Source organism: Podarcis melisellensis, assembly GCF_964234715.1.
Source record: "Podarcis melisellensis genome assembly, chromosome: 13".
Taxonomy (NCBI): Eukaryota; Metazoa; Chordata; class Lepidosauria; order Squamata; family Lacertidae; genus Podarcis; species Podarcis melisellensis.
This window is the reverse complement of record NC_138545.1, coordinates 24,303,902-24,323,884: the sequence shown is the minus strand read 5'-3', so window position 1 is coordinate 24,323,884 and position 19,983 is coordinate 24,303,902. Positions and strand designations below refer to the sequence as shown.

Below are 19,983 nucleotides of genomic sequence, written 5' to 3'. Positions count from 1 at the left end.
CAGAACTACTTATTACTAAAAAGAATTGAGACTTTCACCAAACATAACACCCCTGTGTCAACTCGTTCTCATGCTCTGGAATGTATAGCACAACTTATCCTATATCTTGTTGCCATTGGCTCTCTCCATGAGTTACTTTAGGGTGAGGAATTGGATCTACCCAGTGTACTGGATCCTTACCTTTCCAACACCAACAGCCAAGTTTGACAAATGGGTGGGGCCACCTACTTGTCTATCATCTGACATATTGTGACAGTTTTTCCTTTGCATACATGAATTGGAATAAATTTGCAAGCAGAGATGGTTACTTATGACTTCAGAGGTAGGGTAGATAGATGCGGCTTGGCCACGTGGACTTGCAGGCCGAATGGGAAGTCCTAAGCTCGTTGTTCACCACTGTTGCTTTACTTTTATGTAGAGGACAAGTGTAGTGAAAGCTGCACGGTCATACATTTAGCTCAACCCTAGGGAAAATAACAGAGGTTATAAATCATGCAGGGAGCCTCCACACACAGAGAAACTTCTAAGTGCAAAAGATATGTGCAATGTGGTGATGGGTGGGCAGGAATGATGAACAGCACAACCTTTGAAGCCAAATATTAAGGGAGTCAAGGGAAGGAAGATTTGTTGTTGTTGTTGTTGTTGTTGTTGTTGTTGACAACATGCCTTTTTCCCTAATGGAATTAAAGGTGGCTTGCAGATAAAACAAGAATCACTAAAAGCATAGAAAAACAATAATTAAAAACAATTAAACATTGATAGAATTAAAATGATACATGTCTATAAAATCTGTTTAAAACATACAAATAATTACAATAAAAACATCACGACACCAGCCCTTTCATTAAAAGCAATCAGTTTCCCAAAGCCTGTTGGAACAAGAAGGTCTTCAGCTGCTGGCAGAAGGACAAGGAGAGAGCCAGTCTAGCTCCTCTAGGGAGGGAATTCTTGAGTCTGGCAGCAGCCACCATGAAGGCCCTCTCCGGCATGCCAGTGAGAGTGGCAGGACAAAGGGTGCCCACTTTTATAAAATATTGGAGGGAGAGATAAGTCCCGCCCAGCATAATCGATCACAATACAGCATGCATACACCATTTGGATGGCAATGCCCATCAACGGGGGTGGGTGGGTGGCCCCCTCAAACATTTTAGGGGGGGATCTTGACCTCTAGGAGTTGGCTCCTATGGATAGGACCATAGGAGCTGCACCCCGTCTCAGTCAGGAGCTGCCACCTCTCTCTTGGCTCTCAACTTCCTCCCTTGGGGCTCACCATTTCCCCCTACCCTGCACCATCCCGCTGACATCTCCACTGTGGCCATCACACCTGCCACCGCTTTGAAACCTACAACAACTCAACTTTCCAGGCAACATACTTCCAGATGCCAGCACTGCATTTCCGGGAGCCAGTACCTCGTTCTGAAGGAGAAAGACAAGTGGTTCTGTCTTTTGGTCCCATGGTGTGGTGTGAACCAACTGACTCATGCCACGGTGTAGGAGCAAAACATGTGTGTCTTTTTGTCTTTTGTTCTGGGGTGGCCAGAGCACGGGAGCCAAAATGGGACACCCAGGATTGGGATTCAGAAGTCAAGGTCGCTCCTATAAATCCAGGATGTCACGCTTAAAACAGGACAGTTGCATGGTATGCACTCTGCTTAAAGAAAGTGTGTTTAGAGGAAGGTTACCAAACATTTTTCAATGAATCCAGAGACACTTTTCAACTTCAGTGGATTTTGTATGGGGACTGATTTGTAACTCCGGGGACTGTCCCCGGGAAACGGGGATGTCTGGTAACTTTAGTTTAGAGCCCTGTTGGTGAAAACAGGATCTGAGACTCTTGGCTAAGATGCCAATGAGGTATACAGTGGTTATGAACTTAATTCGTTCCAGAGTTCCGTTCTTAACCTGAAACCATTCTTAACCATATCTTTAACTGTAAAACTACCAGGGTAGAAAGGGTGTATAACAGTTAATTATTGAAAGGGATCAAAGGTTGATATGCAGACAGTTGAGAATTATACTTCCTTGTTTGCTCTCCTCCTCTGAATTCTGTGGGGACACACCCATCTGAGGCACAGTCGTAACCATTTTATTCTGATTCAGTTAAGGGAGGATTAGTTAGAAATCTAGTCTCTTCAGTATTTGTCAATGGCAACTAATCAGTTTCAGATATATTACTATACCTTTTGCCTTTTTGCTTCATGTAGTAAAAAGAAGATATTGACAAAGACATGGAAGGTGACTTGTTGCTGATTGGCTCTTGTGGTAGAAAGAGGTCCAATCCTTTCTACTCCAGTCACCTATTCATATAGAGCTAAGCCCGCCATTATTCAAATTTGATGCTACTGGATACCACCTGATCAGTATTACAGGTTGTTGCTGTTTTAATGCAATGAATGAAAAAGTCTAAAGGTATGGTTTGGAAGAAGCCATATGGATATGGATCAGAGGAATGGATTATTGGCTCATATTTCAATTCATTTGCAAAATATATTGTCCAGTTCTGAGAATTAACTGTAAGTATGAGAAGGCTTCAGGTTTGGCAAACTGGTTTTTTATGTAATTTTTTATTATGAAAGATGAACCTGGTCTGTCTCTACTTTTAGAGTTGCTCACCAATTACGCTTGGCAGGGTGATTTTTAATGTTTTAATAAAGGTAGGGGCAAAGATGTGTTTGTGTGTGAGAGGGGGGGAGGGAGGGAGGAGGTGAGGGAGGGAGAAGGAGACCCACAGCACGATTTGAAAAGCTGTGGATATATTTACGAAGAAGAATTACACCTTTACAAAGATGAATTAAACTATTATCTCCTTTATTGGCTATACAAATCTACTGGTACGCTTGACAAAAACTTCTCTGCTCTTTTTTCAAGTAATTTGATACTGCTGTTTATAAAGCACTCAAAACGTCCTGAAATATTTTTGACTGTAATATCCAGTGAATATACATGCAAGTAATATTTTTAGTCATTTGGAATTACACACCCTGTCAGATATGTTAAATCCCTCAGAGTGATTTTACCATGGAAAATTCCCAAATGATATGCAATATATTTATATTTATATTATTTATATTATTTATATTTATATTTATATTTATATTTATTTATAAGCCATCTGCTCCCACTGCATGGCTGTTGCTTACCCAGCTGTTGCTGCTCTGCTGCTGCATTGAAAGAAGCAACTAGCTGAATAGACCCACCTCACTCACCCGCCATCTGACTCCAACATCACATGAGGGCCATATCCAATAATGAGAGATCAACTGTCTGTTGGCACTGGGTGAACATGGGGTCCAGTGTCCAGCTCTTTTCTTCTCTGCCCCCCCACGCTACCTGGGGTTAGTTCTTCTCTTCCTGACTTGGGACCTCTGTGGTCTCCGTCACTCCCTTTTTAATCCTGTTGGAGTCTGCTTAGCTGACCCCGGCAGCCAGACCTCTCCTCGGGGAGAAACACGAAGAAGGGCCTCAGATCATGATTGCGGGGTCCAGGTTGATTCCTATAGGGAGAGGCAGCCTTATGCATAGGATTGTGCAGTTGGCTGATGATGGAGATGCAGTTGATGCTGATGATAAACAGCATCTTAATTATTAAAATTATTCTGTTCACAGACGATAATAGGTTTGTGTTGAGTAGTCAGGACACATTGCAAAGTCATGCATTGTTTAACCAACTCCCCTCCCCCTCCTTTTATGCTGCCAGAGATCTGGATGGCTGCCAGGGATTTCTCACCACAATGGAGAGACTAGTGAAGCCGATCTTTGTGGTTGGTGTCGCTATGATCAGTTTTGTTGGAATATGGAGGAAGGGTAAGAAGCAATTTGCTCTCCCCAGAAACACTGCTTGATTTGTCATTATACTTCTTATATACAGCATTCCACAAAATTGTTTCCCCATAATAATGCAATTCTAACCTACCAGGACTTCGGGGGGGGATGGGTGACGGGGATGACGCCATTTTATTATGCTGGTATTGAGATCACATAGACCTCAAACTAATTCCATCAGTTAAAGTTACTGTTTTTATTTCCTTACAGCTGTTTATATTAAAGGAACTGTCAGCCCTGAAATTGTCCAAGTTGGACAAGATGTGATATTGCGCTGCCAAGTAGGAGGCTGCACATCCTCCAGGCTACAAGTCCACTTATATAAGTGGGAAGGCTCCAAAAATCAATCCTTGTATATCCACAATGGCACAGAGCAGCAGTACAGCGTTCAAGAAAGTGTTCAAGAGAACAACACTCACAAAGGATACTATGAGAATGGATTCCTTGAAGTGACTCTCCTCCAGGTGCAGCTAGCAAACGGTGGGCAGTATGTGTGCTCCATGATGTGTGGTGATGTCTATAAAGAAGATATTGTGGAGGTGACAGTAGAAGGTAACTCCAAAGGCTTAGATGCTATCTCCCTAATCCATGACTTGTGGAGATCTGGTTTATATTACTGAGACTAGGTAGACGCCTCAGAAGGGACTTGAGAGTTGGGGGGGGGGAGAGTTCTATAAAAATTCTGTCTCTCTCCAAACTTTCTGTCCACTTGGTTGGGAACCTAGATTGTTTGTCCCTGGCATGGGTAATTGGTACAGATTAGGAATTCTGCAGGTTTACAAAGTACCTAAGTGCCTAACAGTCTACATACCTGAGCTGGCAAGGTTAGTCTCAAAGGCTCTGCTGAGTAGTCCCAGACTGTTGGTTCTGGGAGACTTCAGCATCCTTGCCAAGGCCATTAACTCTGGGGTGGCTCAGGACCATGGCTGCTGTGACAACCAAGGGGCAGTCCCAACCTGTCATTGGTCCAACACATGGGGCAAGGCACAATCTCTGGATCTGGTTTCCTGGACTGGGCAGGAAGAGGGATATCTGGAAGTGGGAGATACGAACACAGTCGCTTGTCATGGCTGGATCACTTCTGGTCAAGATTTAGGCTTCCAGCACCCTTTCCCCCTTCTGCAGAGGCAGGGGACCTGTTACGAAGGTCCACCCTTGAAGACAGCTGGATCTAAATGGCCTGCAGATGGTTCTGAGGGATTTTCCAGCTGATATGACTGGCACCCCCTGGGTGATTTGCAAAATATGGGAATTGCTCGTGCCGTTAATACAATCACTTCTGACCACCCTCTTCTGCTTCACATTATTATTATTTCATGTCCCTTCACTCTAAGATCCCAGGGTGGGTTACACAATTATGGCACCATGTTACAAATAGTTTATAATAACTTACTATCCGAGAAATATGATGGGTTCTAAAAATATACATTTCAAGTGTCAAAAGAGGTACATCTTCGGCATTCACCAGAAGCTGTGTAATGAAGATGCTAGATACATCTTTGTGGGGAGGGAACTCCACAATTTAGGAGCTCCCACAAATTATGCCACCTCCTGAAGGTCTGGTGGTGGTTGAACAACCAATGCCACTTTATACAACTTTCTTAGCACCAGAGAGTGTCTGTAGGGAAGGAGGTGGCCTTTGAGACCTAAGTTAGGTAAGGTTTGAAACACTAATGTGAATACCTTGAATTGGACCCAGAAACAAATTGCAATTTTTCCAAGTTAAATTTTAAAATTTTACCGAATGTTGTGTTTATGGGAAATGATAGCTTCAGCTTTATACATCTCTATTTTCCACTCATTTCCTAGTATAGCAGTGCTATCACAAGTATGAACTACTGTGTGAGTGTATGTAATGTATGAGTTATTAACATAAATGAATATTTTCCAGGTTTAATTAGTGTTGCTGTTGGGGATGTTGCCATTCTTCCATGCCAGATGATTGAGACCTATTATCCCTCTCATCTGGAACTGCAGTGGAGAAGAAGAAGCCCTGGGAAGAGCAGGACCATCTATTCTTACCAGCTTTATTGGGATACCTGCCCATCGGTTTGTTATGGAGACAAATTTATTGCTAGGTGCCCTTATTCAAATGGACCCAAGAGCCAAGCATGGCTTAGGAAGAAGTACAAACTAAACACAGAGGTGTTGAAACACAATAATCTTGGGGTTGGAAATATTTCCCTGAAACTAAATAACATTCAGAAGGAAGATGCAGGGAGATACGAATGTTCAGTGAACTCTAACTTGCGGCGCAAAGTGGTAATCTACAAGCTTGATGTGAGAGGTAAATAATACCAATGTCAGAAAGAAAGAAAGAATCAAGGGAAAGGGTTTGGTAATAACAGCTTTTTCCTGCTTTGCTTGCAGGAGAAGTAACTGGGATTACATGAAAAATAACTGGGGTCTTTGCAGGCAATTTCAAAGCCTTGTTTTGGTAATAGTCAAGATTAAATGGCACACTAGCACTATTTTAAGAGTATTTGCTGTGAGTTGTATGTTATAACTGATAATTCTAAAATCATGAGTGCTTGTGAAAAATGATCACACCAGTGTGACTATGAACATCCTCCAGTTATGAATCAATAGTCTACTGGTCAATATTTGCATCTGCCATAAGTGGTCCTGTTTTTGAATAGTGTAATCCTGTATCAGTCTACTCAAAAGCAACCCATTGACTTCAATGAGACTTATTTCCATGTAGATGTGGATAGGATTACAGCTTGACCTTAAAGGTACAGGGGACCCCTGACCATTAGGTCCAATCGTGACCAACTCTGGGGTTGCGGCGCTCATCTCACTTTATTGGCCGAGGGAGCCGGCATACAGCTTCCGGGTCATGTGACCAGCAGGACTAAGACAGCTTGACCTTACAATCCTATTAATGATTAATCCGATGTGTGTCCATTGATTTTAACTGAACTTGTTCTAGACTCAAGTGGCGATTTTACACACACCTGAGAATCAGTTCCATTTAAATCAAGAGATAGCTGGAAGTATGCATTTATTCAGTCATTTATTTGCTAAGAGGTGAGGGGTAAATGAAGTCTAATAATATTTCTTATTACCTTTTCAGCCTTTGTAGGTGTTTCAGTTGTCGGCAATGTTAATCCTAAAATTGGCAGAATTGGACAAGATGTGATATTACATTGCCAAGTAAGAGGATGCAAATCTTCCAGGGTGCAAGTGCAATTATATAAGTGGGAAGGCTCAAAAAATCACACATTGTACACCCACAACAGCACAAACCAGCACAGGGTTGAAGAAAAAAGCACAAGAGAGAGTGATGATAATGGCATTCGCAAAGGATACTATAAGAATGGGCTCCTTGAAGTGACTCTTCTTAATGTGCAACTAACAGACAGTGGCCAGTATGTTTGTGCCACAACATGTGATGATGTCTACAAAGAAGATATTGTGGAGGTGACAATAGAAGGTAATTATAAAAGCTTAGATAGTTAGAACTTCCATAATTCTTCTCTTCTGCTCAGCACAAACTGTAACCCACTGATCTGCTAAAATGTGCATTTGATAAAGTTTCCCTCCTAAATGCATTTGGGGTTGCAATAAACACTTCTTCCTTTTTAGGACTGGGAGTTTTGTTTTTTTTTAAAAAAAATTGTTTATTTATTTAAAAATTACATCCTGCTTTTCACTATCTGAGGTTTCAAAGCAGTTCACAGCAATAAAATGTACACTATAGAATATTCAAAACCTAAATGAAACCTCCAAAATTTAAAACATCAAGTATCTAAAATCTTAACAACTTAAGTTTCTTTCCTCTTCTTTCTTTGCCTGTTAGTGGTGCTATTCCAATTTTGTTGTTGGCTTTCTACCACAATCATGTCCTGGTGTGGCCATGGGTCTGTAAAGGACCTCATATATTCTGTGAGGGCTTCAGGAGATGTTTCCAAAGGGGTAATGACAGAAAAAGAGGTTCTGGAACTCACCATGAACGCTTTCCTTGTTCTCTTATGATGGCAATGGAGCCCAACTTTCAATCCATGGCTTGATTTTTAAAAGTGGAAAACTGAAGATAAAAAATATAATTGCTTCTCAGACCACCTTGTATGACTTCTGTGGCACCCAATGGAACATCTGCGTTGCTTCTGAATATGGACAGTGTTTTTGAATGTGGTCAAAGGGAAATGGAGGGGCCAAAGCTTCATGTAAGTTCTAGAAGGAAGAGACCTAAGACACATTCCAAGATGAACTCTGAGCTTGTATGAGCCTCTGAAAACTCTGCTTCTGGTGAGGCAATGGAGGGTAATTTAATTAAGCCTGCTTTTGTCTTTTAGAAGTGCCTGTCCAAAGTGCTGAAGTCTGGATGTTCTGTGGCTTTGCTTTCCTAGGTAAGTTTCCTTACATGAATGGAGTAGGTATGAAATTCATTAAAATGCAGTGTTATGAACTGTGACATGTTTATTTATTAAGATATGTTTTGAGCTAGATAATTAAAAATAAAAGGTGGTGCTTTCCTTTCATTGTGTCAGCCAGTCTTGAAGTCTATTTTTTGCATTGCATTAAGTAAGAAATAGGTTTTCCCCCTTTCTATTTGACAGAACAAGGCCACAGGGCTATGACTATCTCCAATCTTTGACCCTTTCTGTTACTGCTGTGAGGGATCAAAAGATTAGAATAAGGATGGAAGAGGAATCCATTTATAACGGATTTAAACACAGAATTTGGGGCTTCTGACCTCTTCAGCCTTTGCCCTTATTGGACTATCTCTTGCATCATGTGCCTGTTTATGCTGCTTGTGCATTGTCCTTCTTTCAAAGCTAGATAAGTTATCAGGGCTGCTTGTGCGCATGTACACACACACACAACCCAATCCAGGGCCTCTGGAAGTAGGGTGAAATGCTGCTTCAGGGTAGGGCTTTGGGAAGAAGAAGTAGTGGCCAGGCAGGATTGATAAGTAGGGAGTGAAAGCCTGCACCCCAAATCAAATGGCATCCAGCATCACCTCCTCACCTTCTGCCTGGAAAATGGGAACTTGCTACTAGTCAGGTAGGTTCCCCCTACTCACTTTTCATTGCCTCCTTTTCCCACCCAATGCCTGTCTTTCCTTTCTGCCTGTTGGGTTACCCCCTGACATCCCTGGATCCCTCAGGGCCACCCAACCCAACTTGAGCAACACTTGGATTCCACTGAAACTGACCCAATTCAGTTCCAAACATGGCTGATTGCAGTGCACAACCTTATTAATTATGCACAGTTTAAAATACATATGAAAGAGTCTAGCCCAGGGGTCAGCAAATTTTTTCAGCAGGGGGCCGTTCCACTGTCCCTCAGACCTTGTGGGGGGCCAGACTATATTTTGTGGGAAAAATGAACGAATTCCTAGGCCCCACAAATAAGCCAGAGATTCATTTTATATAAAAGCACACATTCTACTCATGTAAAAACACCAGTCAGGCCCCACAAATAACCCAGAGAAGGATTATAAATAAAAGGGCACATTCTACTCATGTAAAAACATGCTGATTCACGGAGTGTCCGCGGGTTGGATTTAGGAGGCGATTGGGCCGGATCCGGCCCCCGGGCCTTAGTTTGTAATTATGCTTTGTAATTATTAGTGCATAAATGTTTTTATACAGTTATATGAATTGTTGTATGTACCTGTTTCTGAGCTGGTCATTTTATCATATGTGCATATGCATATGATAATGCATATTGTCTGCTAGATTTTTTTGCATTTTTATTAGTACTGTTAATGAAAACCCAAGAAACAGGGCAAAGATCCATGTGAATAAGCTCAAAGTAATCCCATCCCTATTTAAGTGTTCTTTGTCTTGTAAATAGCACCTTTTAAAATAAAAAGAATAATCTTTTCATTTATTCTCAGCTTTCCTCTTCATAGTAAGTTGGCGTTTTTCTAGAAAGCTAGGTGAGTTAATGTTCTCATTTATTTAAATGTCTGTGGGGGTTTTTTAACTTCTTAAACATACTTGCAGTATTTTTGCCCTACCTTCAATTATGAACTAATATCAGAGACAAGGCAGAGACCTAGTCCTTTCTTAATAGTAGCCACTACAATTCTAGTACACAGAAAACTATGGAGTGGTTTTCTTCCAAGTTGCAGGAGATCATTTTGTAACAGTGAACAGTGCTTGAAACTGGTATGGGAAGTTGCTTTCCTTCAGATATTTGAAACCCAAGTTGTTTAGGGCTTTAAGCATCAGTCTTTCAACTGAGCTCAGAAATGAATAGTCAGCCAACAGAGTTATTTCAAGATCAAAGGAATGTGACTCCATATAGCTGCACCTATGTGAGGAGAAGTTTATACTGGCAACAAATTGGCATTAGCCACCTTCGTGTTGGTGTCATACTTGGTTTTTTGGTCAAAAGTGTATCAACTAGGTACAGGCCAATTTGGATTCAGCTGGTCAAACACAGAAAGTGCTCAAGGAAAACAACAATAGGCCGTTGAAATAGCACCTATACTTGAAGTAAACACCCCATGACCAGAAGAGGAAGGTATTAGAAAGCTTGTATACTTGTAAAGACTCTTACAAGAAGGGATGTTTATTACGACACCTCTGGAAGTCGTGGCACATGGTACCACTCAGGATGGTAGCAGGGCAATGTAGTGAAGAAGAGGGAAGCACTGGGTTATAGTGGGTGGCCAATGATACAATTCAGTAGTTAACACTGAGACAGGCCCTCCTTGCAGATTTCAATTGCAATAGAAGATGTGTAGAAAGGAAAGACAAACATAACCCATGATTTAATGGAGCCATTTTATTTTTGAAAACAAACAAACAAACTGTTTATTCCAATAAAATCACTGTGTTTGAGTGCATGTGCTTTGCAGAAACAATTGCTCCCAATCAAAGTAAAGTGTAACATTTGTTTCTATGTTTCTCTTGGTGAAATAAATACATAGCAAACTCAGTGGCTGGATCTGCATGTCACAGTAAGCTACAGTTAATGGTTTACTCCTTTAGCAAACAGATCACTCCTACTTTGCTCCTCCCACCACCATTAATGAGGGGGAGCCATAGTCGATCTTGTCTTTGTGTTTTGCCCAAACCAGGCATCATGGTTTGATTCACTCAAACAAACCACAGTCAGAAAGCTAAGCATAAACATTGACTTCCATCAGGAAATGGTATGGAGGAAAAACGATTAAATATTCCCTTCCCTGCTGTGATTGCTCACAATTGCTGTGAAGTTTTGTAAGAAGTGAGATAACTGAATCATGGCTTCCCTCTGTTACTTCTTCTTGGGCTCTGATTGTGTTAGGATGTGTGGTTTATTATTTCAGAATATCTACCTCACATGAAACCTTTGATTTTTTTTGCAGAAGAATTAAAGAAAGGCAATGGTAAGTCTTGTAATAGATTCCGCCTTTTAAACCATCAGTTGGTAGTGAAAGAAACATATAACAAATCTCATGCTGTTCTTGCTGATAAAATTTTCATTTTAAAATTCATATGAAAAGCAAATATATCTTACCTTGCAGAACAGTTAAAGACAGAAAATGGTAAGTCGCAAAAACTTTTCAAACAAAATCTAAACAAAATATTGTTGCACATCACCCCAATCTTGGAGCTGTGAAAGATTCCAGGGGTTCCAGGCACTTACCCAGGGTTTGGTTTCCTTGGAATGAGTGACTGTGGAGACTGTGGTGTCTTTATGATATATGGTATACAACCTGAGCCTACGATGGAGGGGCTCATAGCATTAACATCCCAGAATGTTTTGCTTCTCCCATAGTCACAACTTTGGATTGAAACAGAAATCAAGCATGGCTCTGACTCTCTGGCTTCTTCCTGCTTCTAGCCCAACTCTCTCACACAACTCAACTCCTGATCTTGTCTGCTATTGTCCTTCTCACTACCAAACAGGTGTGAGAGAGGGCCCACCCATTTCCCCTCTGGCACAGAGCAACTTCCTTTCTTATGCTAACAATCTATACTTATAGGCCATTATGGTCCTTGCCTGGCTAATTCAACAATGGGATCCTTCATTTAGATTTTAACATTTGCTGGAACCAGGAATTAGAAGGGGTTCGAGCATACAGCCTAACCCCACCACCAACCTCACAACAATATTACTTAGGTATCCTAGAAGGAGATATCTCTCTCTCTCTCTCTCTCTCTCTCTCTCTCTCTCTCTCTCTCTCTCTGTGTGTGTGTGTGTGTGTGTGTGTCAAAACAAAAAAATTTCTTTCCAGTAGCACCTTAAAGACCAACTAAGTCAGTTCTTGGTATGAGCTTTCGTGTGCATGCACACTTCTTCAGATACACTGAAACAGAAGTTTCCAGACCCTTCTATATAGTGAGAAGGTGGGGAGGGGTATTACTCAGAAGGGTGGTGGGAATGGGTGATTGGCAGATAGCTGTGATTCACCTGTTTAAGGTGCTACTGGAAGGAATTTTTTTTATTTTGACTATGGCAGACCAACACGGCTACCTATCTCTCTCTCTCTGTGTGTGTGTGTGTGTGTGTGTAAGGAAATATATATTGCAAATTTGATTTACAGATGCCATAATATGATTTTTAAACTTGTTGTTAAGCTAAAACCATATATGTTCTCCTTTCTAGAAAAACTAAAGGGAGAAATCAAGGCAAAAATAGGTAAGTGTAAACACAGTGAATCTATCCTTTCTTGGTTTGGAACTTACTCTTCAAGTAAAACTAAGTTTTATTCAGAGCAATTGCCTAGCATAGCCATGATCATTCTTTTCAAAGTGTCTGCTCTGAGGGAAACTTAGTTAAATACCACCCATTATTTTTCCACTTCTAAAGAAGGTAACTTCTAGATCACACATTGCCAAAACAGCCTTGTCAGTAAGTATGTGCCAAATGAATGCTCCCTTTGCTATAACCCTTTAAGAAATTACCCACCCCCAATCTGAAGAAGAAAAAAAAACTTCAGAAAGGAAGCTTCTTCCTTGAACATTAATGAAAGCTTTCCTCCAGCAGCTTCAGTGTGGGAAGCATTATTGTCACCGGGGTGCAATATGAAGAGAAATGAGTTAAAGCTCTGCTTCATGCATCACAGTTCTGGTTCCTTCCATCACAACTGCTACAGTGGTACCTCGGGTTAAGTACTTAATTCCTTCCGGAGGTCTGTACTTAACCTGAAACTGTTCTTAACCTGAAGCACCACTTTAGCTAATGGTGCCTCCTGCTGCCGCTGCACCGCCAGAGCACAATTTCTCTTCTCATCCTGAAGCAAAGTTATTAACCTGAAGCACTATTTCTGGGTTAGTGGAGTCAGCAACCTGAAGTGTATGTAACCTGAAGCATATGTAACCCAAGGTACCACTGTATTTAAAGAACAGATCAGGCATATTCAATACTTACACACATTTCACATAGCGTTTAAGACATATTCAGAAGTCTTCCTCACACCTAAACTGGATTAATGATTTTACCAGCTCTGCCAGTGTGCCATTTTACACATGTGTGTAAATTCACCTGTTCCATGTATATTTACAGAGATGCATTTTGGGAGATCTTAAATCTAGAGATCATGGCATACCATGGTAGTTATTTCAGTGTGCCAAAACACTTTTAATCACTTGGGGGAATTAGGAAAAAACAGCAGATTCTCAGTGTAAATAAAAAATATGTTTTAATTATTACAACCCAAAGGACAGACAGTCCATTAAAAGGCTTTGAGAGTAGAGGTGCTATGCAATGCTACCAAAATTGCCGGTTAATGCAAGATAATACACAGGCTACACAAACCCTTATTGTCTTTCAGCTTTCAACCAGTGAATCAATCAACTTATTATTTCACTTATTCTATGTTTCTCATTATGTCAAACACATTTTAAACTTCTGATTTATTGGGAAGCATGTTTTTAGTTTTAAACTTGTACTTCATCTGAGAAATATCTTTTTTCCTTTGCAGAACAATATGAAGCAGGAAAGGAACAATTGGAGATGGTTAAAGGTGAGTCTTATGTAATGTTTTGCACATTTGTGGACAAAATACATTCTTTAGGAGGCATGGGGAATGAAAAGGTTACCCTTTTTATTTTTAAAAGTGCAATTTACAAGAACCATAGAAACTTAAATGTCTCACCCTCTTCCTCTTTATTGTTTCCTTTGCCCCTCTTCCTCTTTATTGTTTCCTTTGCCATAGTGCAATGCAGTGTGTGTGTAACCTTACCATGCCAACAATTATTATGTGGACATTTGCATCTTCACTGCTAGATCTTCTAAAAATTCAGCTATGTCTGTCATCCTTCCTCACGTAATGTTTTTGTTCGTTTCTTTACATTCAGAAATATTAGCTGCCCACGTACACAAAGGTGAGAATAACAAATACTTTTAAAAATTCACATGGTTTGATAAATGAAAAATAGGGTTGTTTTTTAAAGCAACACAAAATAACAACCAATGCACTGGTGGTAATCTGCAAGTCTAATTTGTTTCATAGAGGTTTTCCAGATGATTCTTTAAAAGGAAGAGAATCATTTTACATAAAATCATCATGATTTTATGTAAACTGTGTTACTTTTATTGTCGTTAGCTGCTCTGAGCCTGGCTTTGGATGGGGAGGGTGGGATATAAATAATTTATTATTATTATTATTATTATTATTATTATTATTATTATTATTATTATTATTATTAAGCGGTGATGAGAGAGGAGTAAAGTTTGGCATCGCAATGAAGGGGGAGTAAAGCTCAGCATGGGGAAAATATCTTCACACTACTCCTTGTGTCTGATGCTGATCTTCATTCCCCATTTCGTTATCATGCTGATCTTCACCCCCTTCCAATTTGATATTCCCCAAAGAGTTTATGTTGTCCTTCAGTTCTTCTGAAGGGTTGGGGACAGAGGTACAAAATGCCTGGGCCTGCAAGTATGCTGAGGATTGCAGCAGAATTACATTGGTGCATACATGGGTTAAATTGCTTTTTGAAACAAGCTTTGTTTAATTCTCTTGGATCGAAATTTGTATTTTCCATAATATGTCACAATGCCATGTAGCAGCAGATATGTGTGTAACCCACAAAGGGATGCTGGTGTCCTCAAAGAGTAACATAAAGCAACCCTCCAGTCTGTGTATTTTGAGTTTAGCCCTTTCCTTTCCTTTGCAGCTGATGTGGTCTTGGATCCCAGGACAGCTCACCCAAAGCTAAAAGTGTCTGAAGATGGCAAAAGCGTTTGGAACACAGGAACTGTTTCTAAGGTTTCTGACTGGGAGGAGCGGTTTGACTCCCGCACATTCATTCTGGCAAAATGTGGATTTTCAGAAGGCAAACATTACTGGGAGGTGGAGGTTGGTCAGAAGAAAACCTGGGATTTGGGAGTTTCCTCTGCAACTGCTTCTAGAAAGGGGGAGATCACCCTGTCTCCTGAGAATGGCTACTGGGTCATAGGATGTGATGATGGGAAAGAATACTGGGCTCGGACAGAGCAATGGACACGCCTGAAAGTGAATGGAAAGCTTACAAAATTAGGAATATTCTTAGATAAATCAGCTGGAAGCTTATCTTTTTATGATGTCTGCAGACATAGGAAATTGCACACTTATAAAACACTTGGTGTTGGGGAACTGTATCCCTTCTTCTATATAGGCTCTGCAACTAATCAGCCATTGAAAATTGTATAATATTTGAAAGAAAATGAGATTGTGGAGGAAAAATGAAAACAAATTCCACAGATAGCTGAGAATTAATTAGCATAGTTCTTTAGTTTAACCATGATTTTTTCTTTCTTTCTCATATTGATGTCAGAGAATAAAAGACTCGGAATAGAAGTAATGTTACAAGTGACTGCGCTGTGTACAGTCCCCTTCCCCAATCAATTTTGTGGCTCTAATCCAGAGCCCCGAATTAAAGCAACCTTTCCTTAGCCAGCCCAGAAACCCATCCCAAATTACTTTGGGAAGGGGCTAATTTTTAATCAGGGTAAAAAAAAAATCCTAAATAAATACAGAGCTGGGAGGATGACAGGTGAGAGATACATTACATCTGATAACTGGGGTTCAATTCTGCAACTTTATTAAGTGTCTTCTCCGATTGCAAAGCAGCATTGCTGCCTTCGCTCAAATGTTGTCAAGCAAGGGGAGCAATCCTGCAGGGCAAGTCTTCAGGAAAGAAGGACAGTTGGGTTACATTGGGCAAGAAAGAGATTCAGGTGGCATCTTCCTTTTTCTGGTATGGTGCAGACAGTGGGCAAATAGATCTTTGCCTTTTGTGGGGTTTCCTAAATGATACCTGCTCGTCTTCTCGCTTGATGCCTTGCCCCCTGACAGCCCTGGATCACTGTTGACCATCCAACCTGACCCACAGTGTTTGGCCGCTGAGTTAACCCATGCTGTTTTTGCTGATAAAAATTTCTTTTTAAAATTAATATGAAAAGCAAATATATATTTTATGTCTTTGACACCTGAATTTTTCTAAACAGGCCTGATTTGTCTCAGGACTTTGTACACAGCCCCAACAAATGAGACAAATCGTGTATTGACTTTGTCTTTACCAAAGTGTTCAAGTCTCATCTATTTTCTCAGGCTTTTAACTCTTGATCTGTTTTTTGTCGTTGATTGATTATTTCTAAGTCACTCTGATAACCTGATTAAGGAGTTGGTTATATATTTTCAAAATGAATAAATATATTGAATATTCAATACATATTTTCATTGTTTTCTTTAGAATATTGTATAACTAATTTTGACATATATCAGTATTAAAAACTGTAGTATAAAAAAATCCTCATATGAACCCAATCAGAGCAATCCAAATAGGGATATTTCTAAATTTGTTGTCCAGAGGTCCGTCTTTGCATGGTGTCCACAGAGGTGGACTGGATGTTGGCCAATAAACTGGGCTTGAATCCTGGGAAAGCAGAGGTTCTTTGATTGGATAACTCCCACATTTGGGAAATTGGCAAGTTGCATGTTCTGGATGGGGTTGCACTCCCTCTGTACTCCTGGATACATCTTTGTCACTAGATGCCTAAGTGTCCTCTGTGACTTGTTGTTGTTTAGTCGTTTAGTCATGTCCGACTCTTTGTGACCCCATGGACCAGAGCATGCCAGGCACTCCTGTCTTCCACTGCCTCCCGAAGCTTGGTCAAACTCATGCTGGTAGCTTTGAGAACACTATCCAACCATCTCATCCTCTTACGTCCCCTTCTCCTTGTGCCCTCAATCTTTCCCAACATCAGAGTCTTTTCCAGGGAGTCTTCTCTTCTCATGAGGTGGCCAAAGTATTGGAGCCTCAGCTTCACGATCTGTCCTTCCAGTGAGCACTCAGGGCTGAATTCCTTAAGAATGGATAGGTTTGATCTTCTTGCAGTCCATGGGACTCTCAAGAGTCTCCTCCAGCACCATAATTCAAAAGCATCAATTCTTCGGCGATCAGCCTTCTTTATTGTCCAGCTCTTCCTTCCATACATCACTACTGGGAAAACCATAGCTTAACTATACGGACCTTTGTTGGCAAGGTGATGTCTCTGCTTTTTAAGATGCTGTCTAGGTTTGTCACTGCTTTTCTCCCAAGAAGCAGGTGTCTTTTAATTTCGTGACTGCTGTCACCACCTGCAGTGATCATGGAGCCCAAGAAAGTAAAATCTCTCACTGCCTCCATTTCTTCCCCTTCTATTTGCCAGGAGGTGATGGGCCCAGTGGCCATGATCTTTGTTTGTTTGATGTTGAGCTTCAGACCATATTTTGCTCTCTCCTCTTTCACCCAAGATGGACAGGTCATAGTGGAGAGTTTTGACCAAACGTGATCCACCTGGAGCAGGAACCAGCAAGCCACTCCAGTATCCCTGTCAAGAAAACTCCATGGACAAAGACAACAGGCATATAAAAGTTATGATGCTGGAAGATGAGCCCCTCAGGTCGGAAAGCGTCCAACATGCTACTGAGGAAGAGCGGAGGACAAGAACAAGTAGATCCAAAGCTGATGAAGCGGCTGGGCCAAAGCTGAAAGGTCGCTCAGTTGCGGATATGCCTGGAAGCGAAAGGAAAGTCCAATGCTGTAAAGAAAAATATTGCATAGGAACCTGGAATGTAAGAACCATGAACCTTGGTAAGTTGGATGTGGTCAAAAATGAGATGGCAAGAATAAATATTGACATCCTGGGCATCAGTGAAATAAAATGGACGGGAATGGGTGAATTCAGTTCGGATGACCATCATATTTACTACTGTGGGCAAGAATCCCGTAAAAGAAATGGAGTGGCCTTCATAGTCAACAAAAGAGTGGCAAAAGCTGTACTGGGATACAATCTCAAAAATGATAGAATGATCTTGATATGAATCCAAGGCAGACCTTTTAACATCACAGTAATCCAAGTTTATGCACCAACCACTGGTGCTGAAGAAACTGAAATTGACCAATTCTATGAAGACTTACAACACCTTATAGAAATGACACCAAAGAAGGATGTTCTTCTCATTATAGGGAATTGGAATGCTAAAGTAGGGAATCAAGAGATAAAAGGAACAACTGGCAAGTTTGCCTTGGAGATCAAAATGAAGCAGGGCGAAGGCTAATAGAGTTCTGCCAAGAGAACAAGCTGGTCATCACAAACACTGTTTTCCAACAACACAAGAGACAACTCTACACATGGACATTACCAGATGGGCAGCATCGAAATCAGATTGATTATATTCTCTGCAGCCAAAAATGGAGAAGCTCTATACAGTCAGCAAAAACAAGACCTGGAGCTGACTGTGGCTGAGATCATCAGCTTCTTATAGCAAAATTCAAGCTTAAACTGAAGAAAGTAGGAAAAACCACTGGGCCGGTAAGATACAATCTAAATCAAATCCCTTATGAATACACAGTGGAAGTGAGGAACAGGTTTAAGGATTTAGATTTGGTGGACAGAGTGCCTGAAGAACTATGGATGGAGGCTCGTAACATTATACAGGAGGCAGCAACTAAAACCATCCCAATGAAAAGGAAATGCAAGAAGGCAAAATGGCTGTCCAACGAGGCCTTACAAATAGCGGGAGAGAGAAGGCAAGCAAAATGCAAGGGAGATAATGAAAGATACAGGAAATTGAATGCAGATTTCCAAAAATAGCAAGGAGAGACAAGAAGGCCTTCTTAAATGAGCAATGCAAAGAAATAGAGGAAAACAATAGAATGGGAAAAACCAGAGATCTGTTCAAGAAAATTGGAGATATGAAAGTAACATTTCATACAAAGATTACCATAATAAAGGACAAAAGTGGTAAGGACCTAACAGAAGCAGAAGACATCAAGAGGAGGTGGCAAGAATAGACAGAGGAATTATACCAGAAAAATATGGATGTCTCTTACACCCCAGGTAGTGTGGTTGCTGACCTTGAGCCAGACATCCTGGAAAGTGAAGTCAAATGGGCCATAGAAAGCACTGCTAATAACAAGGCCAGTGGAAGTGATGATATTCCAGCTGAACTATTTAAAATTTTAAAAGATGATGCTGTTAAGGTGCTACGCTCAATATGCCAGCAAATTTGGAAAACTCAGCAGTGGCCAGAGGATTGGAGAAGATCAGTCTACATCCCAATCCCAAAGAAGAGCAGTGCCAAAGAATGCTCCAACTACCGCACAATTGCACTCATTTCAAATGCTAGCAAGGTTATGCTTAAAATTCTACAAGGAAGGCCCAAGCAGTATGTGGACCGAGAACTCCCAGAAGTGCAAGCTGGATTTAGAAGAGGCAGAGGAACCAGAGACCAAATTGCAAACATGCGCTGGATTATGGAGAAAGCTAGAGAGTTCCAGAAAGACATCTGCTTCTGCTTCATTGACTATGCAAAAGCCTTTGACTGTGTCGACTACAGCAAACTATGGCAAGTTCTTAAAGAAATGGGAGTGCCTGGTCACCTCATCTGTCTCCTGAGAAATCTCTATGTGGGACAAGAAGCTACAGTTAGAACCGGATATGGAACAACTGATTCAAAATTGGGAAAGGAGTACGACAAGGCTGTATATTGTCTCCGTGCTTATTTAACTTATATGCAGAATTCCTCATGCAAAAGGCTGGGCTGGATGAATCCCAAGCCGGAATTAAGATTGCCGGAAGAAATATCAGCGACCTCAGATATGCAGATGACACAACCTTGATGGCAGAAAGTGAGGAGGAATTAAAGAAACTTTTAATGAGGGTGAAAGTTGTTGTTGTTGTTGTTTAGTCATTTAGTCGTGTCCGACTCTTTGTGACCCCATGGATCAGAGCACGCCAGGC

The 19,983-nt window shown here is 40.9% G+C and overlaps 1 protein-coding gene across 2 annotated transcripts; it reads left to right on the top strand.

Annotated features, from left to right (window-relative positions):
* The first annotated feature begins 2,068 nt into the window (after nucleotides 1-2,068).
* LOC309354658 (butyrophilin-like protein 8) lies at nucleotides 2,069-16,754 on the top strand. Of its 2 annotated transcripts, none has more exons than XM_081884921.1 (13): nucleotides 2,069-2,513; nucleotides 3,698-3,804; nucleotides 4,033-4,374; nucleotides 5,714-6,109; nucleotides 6,899-7,258; nucleotides 8,121-8,174; nucleotides 9,671-9,712; nucleotides 11,132-11,152; nucleotides 11,291-11,311; nucleotides 12,376-12,408; nucleotides 13,694-13,735; nucleotides 14,070-14,096; nucleotides 14,892-16,754. In XM_081884921.1, exons 2-13 carry the CDS (start codon nucleotides 3,732-3,734, stop codon nucleotides 15,404-15,406), a joined length of 1,926 nt encoding a protein of 641 aa, XP_081741047.1. In that variant the 5' UTR covers nucleotides 2,069-2,513; nucleotides 3,698-3,731; the 3' UTR covers nucleotides 15,407-16,754. The 2 variants fall into 2 exon arrangements, with proteins under 2 accessions (XP_081741047.1, XP_081741048.1); XM_081884922.1 differs by having other exon boundaries at nucleotides 2,069-2,534.
* The last annotated feature ends 3,229 nt before the right edge of the window (nucleotides 16,755-19,983 follow it).

What these genes read in the sequence shown, in the direction of transcription:
- LOC309354658 (XM_081884921.1), top strand. Translation starts at nt 3,732, where the DNA reads ATGGAGAGACTAGTGAAGCCGATCTTTGTGGTTGGTGTCGCTATGATC. An exon ending in CTGTGGCTTTGCTTTCCTAG is followed by an intron (nt 8,175 to 9,670) that starts GTAAGTTTCCTT and finishes ATTTATTCTCAG; the next exon opens with CTTTCCTCTTCATAGTAAGT. An exon ending in GCGTTTTTCTAGAAAGCTAG is followed by an intron (nt 9,713 to 11,131) that starts GTGAGTTAATGT and finishes TTTTTTTTGCAG; the next exon opens with AAGAATTAAAGAAAGGCAAT.